We start from the raw sequence: 12192 nt of genomic DNA on the forward strand, positions 1-12192 counted from the left end.
AGTGGACAAGATGCAGGGATGACCAGTCATCCAGGAGGTGCCAAGATAAGAGGGTGGAGGGGTGTGGAGTGTATGCAGGGATATGATTTTATGCCTTTTCAATGTTGGCTACCTCCCCTGTAAGGGGAAAATAGCCTTGGTATATGTACAGTAGAAGCCTGATTTAACGAACTAATTCAGCCAAGGTCCAGTCCGCTAAATTGAATTTTCCTGTAAATTGAGCGAGTGAGCGTTAGTCTAACAGTGTTGCCAGAGCGGATTATAAAAATGATACCTAAGAATTCCCTGGTGTACACACACACACATACAGTATATATATTATTGTAAGTGAATTATAGGCAGCACAATCGTGAATTGCAAATGAACAGCAACGTGCAGTAATTTGTTGCAACACGTATTTTACCTAGTTTACCTATTTGTATTTTATGGGAAGGGGAGCTATGCTTGTGGTATCCCGTCTTCATACCTCATTTTATCTAAACTATTTTTAAATTCAGGTATTGTTTTTGCACATACCACTTTCTCATCTAACTTGTTCCAATTGTCTATTACTCTGTGAGGAAAGCTGTTCAATTTCAGATCTCTTCTATAGCTGTCTTTCTTGATTTTCTTTCCGTGCCCTCTTGTATTTCTATCATCCCATTTTATCAGATTCTATCAATAATTTCTATGCCTTTTATGATTCTGTAAATACTGTAGCTATCAAATCTCCTCTCTCTCTTCTTTGCTCTAGTGTCTGTAGTTCAAGTTTTGCTAGTCTCTCTTCATATGATAGTTTTGAGAGTGTTGGTGCCAATTTTGTAATTGCTCTTTGTATTCTTTCAATTTTTTTAATACATTTTTTTGCACTTGGTGACCACATCGTTGCAGCATATTCCAATCTTGGTCTTATCAAAGTGATTAATATTTTCTTCACCATTTCTTCATCCAGGTATGTGAATGCCACTTTGATTGTTCTTACTAAATTATAAGTTTCTTCAAAAATTTTGCTTATATGTTTCCCAGGTCCTTCTCATTTTCTCCTTTTTTTTATTCCCTCTTCTCCCAATTTATATGATCTTTCTATTCTTTTTTTGCTTGTGTGTGTGTATGTGTGTGTGTGTTAGTCGTGTAACAATGATATGAGCTGTCTGTGAATTTTGCATAATATTAGTCATAGCTTTGTGTTTGGTTCGATGTACATAATTCTAGAGATTAATAAGATAGTGAGCGTTATTGTTGTGTTGTTGCAGAAAACGTAGTTCGTTGTTATAGAAGTGTTTTTTGTGGTGATTACTCTCGCATACTGATTTTGAATTTTCCCATCAACTTAGTGTTTCATTTTGTTTTCCTATTATAGCATCTATTTCTACTTGAATATATTTCTGCTACAATTATACCTTATACATATACTGAATTATATATTTATATATATTATAGTATGTATATATATATATGTATATATATATATATATATATATATATATATATATATATATATAATTTATATTCCTCCAAAGTACTAAATTATACATTTTTCCTTGACTCCACCACCACAATCTGGTAACATTGGACTGAGACACGCATGTGGCCAGTTGATGGAAAATACTCAGCTTACCGTTCCTGCTAAATTGAGCTATTTCCGTAGACGGTCTGGCCAGCTAGAGGAAAATGGTCAACTTAGCGGACCATTTCCGCTAAGCTGAGCATTTTCGTTATTGCTATTTGCAGTTCACTAATTTGAGCTTCAGCTAAATTGAGATTCGTTAAATCGGGCTTCTACTGTATGTATGTACTTATGTGGTTCTTTAGTATTTAACTATACATATGCATTTATTTTTATTTATTATTATTTATATTACTATTATTTTTATGTTAAGAGGAGGTTATATGAAGGAATGATTGTGCCAACAGCACTGTACAGGGCAGAAACAGGGAACATAAGAGAGGAGTAGTTTGAATGTGTTGGAGATGAAATGTCTGAGAAGTATGATAGGGGTTACTAGGCTAGATAGCGTGAGAAATGAGGAGGTGAGGAGGAGAAGAGGGGTGGAAAGGGAGCTGGGAGATAGGGTTGATGAAAGAGTATTAGGATGGTTTGGACACATGGAAAGAATGAGTGAAGAAAGATTAGTAAAAGAGGTATGGAAGGCAGAGGTGGAAGGAGTGAATATGAGGGGACGTCCTAGGATGAGATGGATGGATGGGGTGAAAGGGGCATTACAAAAGAGAGGAATGTCTGTTGAGGAAGGATGGGAGAGGACAGAAGATAGGGGTGAATGGAGAAGGGTTGTGTATAGATGATGCTGTGATGCATGAGGGGGAGTGGGTGGGGGAGTGGGGGAGGAAGTATGTATGAGAAAAAAATTGACGCAGCCCGAAGGGTTTTCTCCATCTTCTCCTTTTATGCATGAAGGGACGGAGAGTAGGGGTCGCCGAATTTATGAAGCGGCCTTACTGTGGATGTGCTGTGTCTTGCGACACTGCTTCTGACCCAGGGCAGTGGACAGGATGCAGGGATGACCCGTCATCCAGGAGGTGCCAAGATAAGAGGGAGGGAGGAGGGTGGAGGGGAGTGGAATATGTAGGGAATGGAATGGGTGGGAGTGGTTTCTGTGCCTTTTTCTTTTTAGCTACCCCCTGTGTAAGGGGGAAAAAGCCTTTAGTATATGTATGTATGTATTTTATTTTATTTTTTATTTTATTTATCATTATGATATATTTTTTTTCATCCAACCTAGATATGGCCCAAAAGGTTCCCCTGTTGGCATGCTCCTTTGTAATCCTTTGTAATGTGGTCATTCTTCCCAACTGGTGTCTTGTATTTAATTTTGTCCATGATTTTAAGCTCTGATGTAAATATTAAGTCCAGTCTCGATGGTTCTTCACTGTTTCTATATCTGATATTTTCCTTCACCCATTGAGTCAATGTGTATTCAATGGTCATATCCAGTAGAATATTTCCCCAAAGTTCCTCTCCACCTTTTACTGTCATTTCTTCCCAATTTATTTCCTTTGAGTTAAAGTCACCCATAATTACTACATTTCTTCCTTCTTTCAGTAACTCAATGCACTCTGTGTCTTCCTGTATTTTGGAATGGTCGCACATATGCTACTATAAATTTTCTAATTTTCATATTTCTCTTTTCAACTTTTATCATAACCAACCCCACATTATTTTTTCCATCTATTATTTTTGTCACATTCAATCCTTTTTTAGTTAAAAACACGATTCCTCCACCCTGTTTTTCCGTTCTATTTTTCGCCCAGTGGCTGTATAGACCTTGTCCCACAGTATTTGATGGTAGAGGGCCTTTTAATTTTGTCTCCACAATTTAATTTATTTAGTCCAGGAATCATACTGTCTATGTATATATTTTTAATTTTTTCTTTTCTTTTTTTTTGGTTTGTTTCCTTTCGTTTTTTTCATTTGCTTCATTTCTAAGTGGTTTTTCTTTCTCGATTTCCTCGTCGGTCATTTCCTTTTTTGTCCATACATTTTTATAATTTTCACTATTTGCTAGCTTTGCTTCTTTTGATAGTACTTCTTCAGCTATCATTTGAGTCGATTTGATTTTTAGTGGCCTATAGTGTTTTCCTCTAGAGTATTGTCCCATCCTATGCACCTTCTCGATGTCTTTGTCGAACTCTTGTCCTTCTTCCTGAACCACTTTCAGAATTTCCTTTGCAATTTCTTTCTCCTCTTTTTCTCTTTGATATTTGTATACGTTATGTTGTTCTTTAATACCATAAGCTACAATGCACTTCTTTATCCAATGTGTCTCTTACCCAATTTTACTTTTCTTTAATTACTTTAATTACCATTTCTTTAGCATTTTCCTCTACCTGTTGTAATATTTCTTTAAATGTTATTTTCTGATTTTCTTGTTCTTGTTTCCACTGATTTTTTTTATTTCTAGGAGATATGTCTCTAATTGATTCTCTCACTTTTTCAGTCACTGCTTGTATTTGTTCTTTGACCTATTTTTTTCAGTTCATCTTTGTTTCTGTCTTCATTTTTCTTTCGTCATCACTTCTGATCATATTTAGTTCACTTTTTAGGTCATTAAGCTCTGTTAATTTCTTCATTAGTCTTTCGTAGATTAGTAATTTCTCTGTGCATTATTCTATAATTTATTTTTAAATCTATTAGTTCCTCCATCAAGTTATTAATGTTTCGATGCCTTAGTTCATTGCTATACCTAGTTTCTCTTTCTACATCTAACCATATACCTAATATTCCTTTGTCTCTTTGGAGAAAAGTGGGAGGTGAGCCAGCTGTTGTTTGCGGACGACACTGCGCTTGTGGCAGGATCGGAGGAGGGATTGAGGAAGTTGGTGGCAGAGTTTGGGAGAGTATGTGATAGAAGAAAGCTAAAGATAAATGTGGGTAAAAGTAAGGTGATGAGATGTACAAGGGGTGAAAGTGGCAGTAGACTGGAAGTGAGCATTAAGGGAGAGCGACTGGAAGAAGTGGATAGTTTTAGATACTTGGGTGCAAATGTGGCAGGAAAAGGTGGAGGTAGAATGTAGATTGAGAGAAGCGAGTAAATGCCTTGGTGGATTAAAGAGTGTAATGAGGAATAGACATTTGGGAATGGATGCTAAGAGGAGACTGTATGAAGGAGTGATTGTGCCAACAGCACTGTATGGGGCAGAAACATGGAACATAAGAGAAGAAGAGAGAAGGAGTTTGAATGTGTTTGAGATGAGGTGTCTGAGAAGTATGATGGGGGTTACTAGGCTAGATAGAGTGAGAAATGAGGTGAGGAGGAGAACAGGGGTGGAAAAGGAGCTGGGAGATAGGGTTGATGAAAGAATATTAGGATGGTTTGGACACCTGGAAAGAATGAGTGAAGAAAGACTAGTAAAAGAGGTATGGAAGGCAGATGTGGAGGGAGTGAATATGAGGGGACGTCCTAGGATGAGTTGGATGGATGGGGTGAAGGGGGCTTTGGGGAAGAGGGGAATGTCTGTTGAGGAAGGATGGGAGAGGACAGATGAGAGGGGTGAATGGAAAATGGTTGTTTCTGGATGATGTTGTGATTGCATGTGGTGGACGGGGCAGGGGGATGGGGGGGTGAGGTAGTATGTGTGAGCAAAATTTAATGCAGCCCAAAGGGATTTCTCCCCATCTCCTTTTATGCAATGGGGGGACGGAGAGCGGGGGGTCGCCAATTTAATGAAGTGGCCTTGCTGTGGATGTGCTGTGTCTTGCAACACTGCTTCTGACCCAGGGCAGTGGACAAGGTGCAGGGATGACCTGTCATCCAGGAGGTGCTAAGATAAGAGGGAGGGTGGAGGCGTGTGGAGTGTATTTAGGGATGGAATTGGTGGGAATGGCTTTATGCCTTTTCCTTTTTGGCTACCTCCCTTGTAAGGGAGGAAAACCTTGGTATATGTATAACTACAGTAAGTTGTAATTCACATAAGGGATACAATCTAAGTACCTTAACCTACATATGTTAAAATTTAATAGCACACTTTTTTCCATCAAAAATTAAACATAAATGCATTCCTCCAACCCCCAAACTTAACCTGTCCTAACCATAAATCAACCCCAGAAAGCATAATTTCTCCAACATGATATTATCACTAAATCATAATGATATCCATTTAATTGTAACAGTAGTTTCACAAACTGAGAGTGCTTGCACTTGAATTTAAATTTGGTTTTACTTAAGCAGTAGACTTGTCACACTTGTACTGTCCAAACACATCTATTTTTGTACCAAAGAAAATGAATTTCAGCAACTCTTGCAATGCCATGGCATACACTACTTGCTGACTGTGTTCACCATACAGTCATTACAGTGTGCATGGAATTACAATATAAGAGGTACCTCAGCAGAATTGGTGCAAAAATGAGTCTGTAAAACATTAAACATGACATGGAAGGGATGAAAATTGAGCACTAGCATCACAGAACATTCCAGTTTTTATGCTGCAGCACATGTATTATTTTAAGCGTAGCCACAGGATTCAAACCATTGGCAGGATGCATTATTCCTAAACTTCATAATTCAGAAATGTATAAAATGAGAATTTGTTGTATCATTCTGGAAACAGGCTTGTTTTAAAAGTTAATGGTAAGCTATAGACCTTTTTTGAGGTAGAAAACTGATATTTGTAACCACCACCATGTAGGAAAATTATTAATTTGTACTACTTGAGACAGTGAGTGTTTTTAACTACTACTGCTAGAGAATGTTGATTTTTATAGCCATTAGTTGTGGAGAAAGTAAATTGTTGTGGTTACTAATGATATAGATGATTTTTGTGCTTCCTTCGTAATTTTGTCTGTTTCTTAGCATAACCTCCTGACATGTATCTAGTTTTCAGATACTTCCTAAATTCTATGAATATGATATGCCAGTAAGTGTGTGTACAGGAGAAAGTTGAATCTGTATACATGTATACTCTGGCTCGGCTATGGTCACATGCATTGCACTTAAGGACTTCCCCCATGGTTTATCAACAGTATAGTCTTCAACAACCCTTCTCTGAGAGGAATGGACAAAAGTTGAAAAAATGTATATACGAGTATATATGGTGTATATACATAATACATGTTAAAAATTTTGACTTATGAAATGTGGAAATAGATATAGTTTCCTTATTATAGTTCCTCTCTTTATCTCTAGGTCATGAAGAATCGCTACACTGGGCACCCAGCTGGTTACTGCTTTGTCAATTTCACATCTGACCAAGCAGCCCTAACTGCAATGCACAAGCTGAATGGAAAAGTCATACCTAACAGTCAGCCTGTAAGTTTTGTTTCAGTTGATGTGTTGTGATTTGATTTCTATACTGAACTTAGCCCACTTCCTTTCATCTTACACACCACACCACCATCCACACACAACCACTCTCCACACACAGTCACTCTCCACACACAACCACTCTCCACTCACCCCATCCTCCATCCCCTCCTGTCGCTCCCCAACAAGACACCCACCTCCCTCCCAATGCCCACCACCTCACCCATCCATCCCATCCCAAGTTGACCCTCCGTCCACTAGTCCCTCCTATAAATGAATTTTTTTATCGCTTTTTTTTTATATATATATATATATATATATATATATATATATATATATATATATATATATATATATATATATATATATATATATATATATATATATTTTAATCTCGTCCAAATTTGTTCAGATATTAAATATTTAGTATATAAAAACAGGTGCAAGTATGTTATTCATCCCTCCACATATGTGCACCTATCTTATTCAAAGAGGCATTAGACAGAGTATAAAAATAAACAAGTAATTGACCATTTTAGTCACTGTCAGATGCTGTAAGCCTGCAACAAGTGTAGATACTGTATATGGGCCAGTATGGCTATTGGCTGGCTACCTTACAAAATTTACCTTTTATCTTAGCATACTCTTCAAAGAATAAACACTCCAATTTCTCATTATGACCCTGGATGTTGCCTAAACACAGATCCGCCACTTGGACAGTGGAAAAGGGGTTAACATACCGTATATTTCCACGTATAAGACGACCCTAAAATCCAAAAATTCACCCCTTAAAATTGGGGGTCGTCTTATACTACCATTATAAAAATCAGACCTTGAATTCTACGTGAGATGACTTGGTAGGCTAGCCTGCCGATAACCACCGATACACTGGAAATGATTCACATTATGATAAGAACTGGTAATAAAGGTAATTAAACCATATTTACCATATGTATTATTGGCATATCTTTATTGTAAATGGCAATTGTTAAATTCGAGGAATAATTCTATATTAATGAAATTACGGTACTTTTAACTACTCTGAAAAAAATGTAAACATCGAGCACTGGTTGCGTTCAGAGCAACCTTTTTCTTTCCCTAACTTTTCAGTAATTTTTAAGACTGAAAATAACAATTTTGGATTACAGTACATAAAACATTTATCAATAAAAAATATTACAGTAGTTGCATTTAAAACATAGAAAAATTAAAAATTATAAAACTTAATTTCTAATCATTGTCAATATTACATATCAAACGTATTTCTAAAACCTTTATTTTCAATAAAATTACATTACATTACATTTAAAGCTTAAAACATTATAAAACTTTATTTATTTATTTATTTATATAAAAACCCTCAAACTCATCACAATCATCACTCTGTTTCAAAAAGTTGTTCGAACATATCACAAGATTCCTCAAATATGCCGTCATCGTATGGATCCCAGCCCGGTTCCGGTGAGTCGACTTCGGCTTCGTCATCACTTTCATACAATAAATCATCTTCAGTGCCATCCATGGCATTAGAGATTCCACATTTTTAAAAAGATTTTACGATACTTTCGACCTTAACACTTTCCCAAGCTTTAATAACAAACTCGCAGAGAACATCAAGTGATGCACTACACAAATCATTTTTGTTAGTTAGTTGACGTGTGTTCTCAGAAAATCATGATACATGATTTGCTTTGTTATTTAATTTATTTTGAATTTATAAGGATACAGTAAGTAATTTATCTGGTATAAGGATACAGTTAAGTAATGAGAAAGAAAAGAGAAAAAGCGGAAAAAACAGCTGATAAACGTAAACAAAACAATTCTTTTTGTACGGTCGGTTTGATACACTGATGCTTTTGAGATAAATTCATAAAAATTTGCTCTAATTTTGTACCTCGTCTTATACAAAGGTCATCTTATACACGGAAATATACGGTAGTAATGGGGGGAAACTGTTGTACTCCCAGCCACACATCAAGGCTCAGAGCTTACTTTCTACCTGACTTTTTGCTCGCTATCCCTTAACTTTAACCTACACTCATACATAAGTCCTTGAGATGCAAACAAAATTTTTTTTTTTTTTTTTTTTTTTTTTTTTTTTAAACCTCTTCAGTACGGGCCAAAATCTCGCGGCCAGCATTAGCTGCCAGACATATGGTGTGTCGTAATAATACTCGCATCATAAAATATAGTCACCGCTTATATCGATCGTTCTCTCTTTCACCCGTGAATTTTGATAATCATAGAAAATGTGATGAAGACAGTTTAGAGAGTATGTCATTACGCAGGGGCAACTACAATAAATATAATCAAGACGCCGATATGGCAGCCTCGCGTAGCCACTCGCTCCTCATGCCACCTACTTATCCGGCACCATAGGGAAGGGGTTAAGATAACTCGGCAAGGAAAAGAACCATATTACAATAATTTTTCTATGTTAGAATATCAAATAAATCAGTACAGTCAAACCTCGGTTTTCGAACATAATCCGTTCGAGAAGGCTGTTCGAAAAGCGATTTGTTCGAAAACCGAAACAATTTTTCCCATTATAATCAATGTAAATAATTTTAATCCGTTCCAAGTCTAAAAAACAACTTTTTCTAATTTTTTTTTACTATTTTACACCATAAACTGCACTGTATACTGTTTACCATAAATAAGTGTATCCCACTTCTTTTCTTAAACTTTTCTAACCACCCTCTGCTTGCTTTAAAATCAAACCCTTCCGGAATAATGCTAGGATCTTTTTTTATCAAATCTTCATACAATTGTCTTGCTTTGGCACAAATTGCATCTTCACTAAGAGTATCACCTGCTAACTGTTTCTCATTTACGAAAATCAGCAAAAGTTTCTCCACTTCCTCCAATACCTGTGGCCTTTGTTTGCTAAAAACACTTGATCCTTTAGCCACATCACTTGCTTTAACCTGGTCTTTATTTTTTAGGATGGTGCTTATCGTCGATTTCGCCATCCCAAACTCCTTAGCCAACGCAGACACACTAATGCCAGATTCATATTTCGCTATTAATTCTTTTTTAAATTCAATAGTTTTGCGCACTACTTTCCTCTTTTCTTCACCACTTGAACTTGCTTTCTTTGGACCCATGATTAGGGGCTAATACACGATGCAAAGATGAAAAAAAGTCAGATTTACGTAAATAAGAACGAACACGTCTGCTCGGAATGAACTTTGATCGCAAATGCGCTACGGAGGAAGCGTCCTTAGCATTCGAGTTCTCTCGGCTCGCGAGTGAGCCGCGTTCGGGTACGCTCGGCTTCTTTCGGTTTGTTCGAGAGCCGAAATTTGGTCGAGTTCTGAGACGTAAAATTCTCGAACTTTTTGGTCAAAAACCGATTTGGTCGAGAACAGAAGCGTTCGATAACCAAGGTTTGACTGTATATCCCTCACTTAAGGTTTTCTATGGTGTCAGGGCACTTCCATTTTCTGTGGTTTCATGTTTTGATGTTTTATTTTACAATGTACAGTTGCCCCACTTAGTTTTGGCACAGTTTTAAAAATGTTTCGGACAATACTAGCAACTCGCCCACTATTATTTTTTATTAAATTTTCGTGTGTTCATTTTTTTTTTTTTTTTTTTTTTATTTTTTTTTTTTTTTCTCTTCTAAATAGTAACTACCTTAAAAAATGTGACAAACAGCGAAATACTCAAAATGATGTAACAGACAACACATTTTTCTTGACTTACTAATGACATCTATCACTCTTATTTGACAAGTAATACGAAATATAGCCTACACATCCTGCACAATAACAACTTTATTACCATATTATGTTTATGGAGATATCTAGCAACCCTTCCTACACTTACATAGCCAGTGGTGCACATCAGCGTCCCTCAGTGCGTTATCAAAGCTTGAGGTAGGAGCAGGTTGCCTCCCAGCCTGGGAGTCACGCACGTGATCCAGCCAATTTTTTTTTTACATATTTCTCTAGCTGTAACCATGGGAGGGGTAAAGGAGGACTTATTGAAGATTAAAAAAAATAATGATAATAATAATAATAAATAGATAACAAAAATAAAATAAAAAGGGAATGTAGAAGACAAAAACATTCTCGAATATACTGTTGCCAAATCTGTTCATGATACAAAGGTGGACCATGCCGACAGGAGACTTTTTGGTCTATATTTAGGTTGGCTGTGAAAAAATCATGATAATGATGAACAAATTTTGTCACTTTTGATGTCAATTCCCTTTAGAATCTTAAAGGCCTGTATCAAGTCACCTTGAAGTGTAAGTTTTTTTAGTGAAAACAGATTCATATGTTTTAGTCAATTTTTGCATGATTTAGTTTTTATGTTTGGAATCTGTTTTGTGGCTTGCCATTGTACTTTTTCAGATCTGTCAATGTCTTTAATGAGATTTGGTGACCATATGGAAACAGCATATTCCAAATGTGGATGAACTAACGATTTGTATAGCTTGTTAATGAGAGATTGCCTTTTGAAGTCAAAAGATCATGCAATCATTCCTAGAATCATATTTGTTTTTTCAGAGGCTGAAATACACTGCTTAGATGATTTGAGATCGTTACTGATAATTATGCAAAGATCCTTTTCACTATCCACTTTTGTTAATGAATTTCTAAATAACTTATAATCATACATACCAAGGCTTTTTCCCCCTTACAAGGGAGGTAGCCAAAAAGGAAAAGGCATAAAATCATTCCCACCCATTCCATCCCTGAATACACTCCACACTCCTCCACCCTCCCTCTTATCTTAGCACCTCCTGGATGACTGGTCATCCCTGCACCTTGTCAACTGCCCTGGGTCAGAAGCAGCGTTGCAAGACACAGCACATCCACAGCAAGGCCGCTTCATTAAATCAGCGACCCCCCCTCTCCATCCCCCCATGCATAAAAGGAGAAGACGGGGAGAAATCCCTTCAGGCTGCATCAAATTTTGCTCACACATACTACCTCACCCCCCATCCCCCTGCCCATTCCACCTCATGCATCACAACATCATCCACATACAACCATTCCCCATTCACCCCTGTCTTCTGTCCTCTCTCGTCCTTCCTCAACAGACATTTCCCTCTTCTCCAAAGCCCCCTTCACCCCATGCATCCACCTCATCCTAGGACGTCCCCTCATGTTCACTCCCTCCACATCTGCCTTCCATACCTCTTTTACTAGTCTTTCTTCACTCATTCTTTCCATGTGTCCAAACCATCCTAATACTCTTTCATCAATCCTATCTCCCAACTCCTTTTCCACCCCTGTTCTTCTCCTCACCTCCTCATTTCTCACTCTGTCTAGCCTAGTAACCCCCATCATACTTCTCAGACACCTCATCTCAAACACATTCAAACTCCTTCTCTCTTCCTCTCTTATGTTCCATGTTTCTGTCCCATACAGTGCTGTTGGCACAATCACTCCTTCATACAGTCTCCTCTTAGCATCCATTCCCAAATGTCTATTCCTCA

General features: G+C 37.2%; 1 protein-coding gene across 2 annotated transcripts in view; it reads left to right on the forward strand.

The window, feature by feature from the left end:
* The window catches only part of LOC143027181 (tRNA selenocysteine 1-associated protein 1-like), a 54915-nt gene that overhangs the window by 20352 nt on the left and 22371 nt on the right, over window positions 1-12192 (forward strand). The window contains exon 3 of one of the 2 annotated variants that reach the window (XM_076188330.1): window positions 6624-6746. The exons of the other annotated variant lie outside the window; for it this stretch is intronic. Within the exon in view, the coding sequence (XP_076044445.1) occupies window positions 6624-6746 (123 nt within the window). The remainder of the gene's footprint in view (window positions 1-6623; window positions 6747-12192) is intronic. 2 annotated transcript variants of the gene reach the window in all.

The sequence above is a fragment of the Oratosquilla oratoria genome, chromosome 7 (assembly GCF_046742065.1).
Source record: "Oratosquilla oratoria isolate Oo_2021 chromosome 7, ASM4674206v1, whole genome shotgun sequence".
In the NCBI taxonomy this organism is placed as follows: domain Eukaryota; kingdom Metazoa; phylum Arthropoda; class Malacostraca; order Stomatopoda; family Squillidae; genus Oratosquilla; species Oratosquilla oratoria.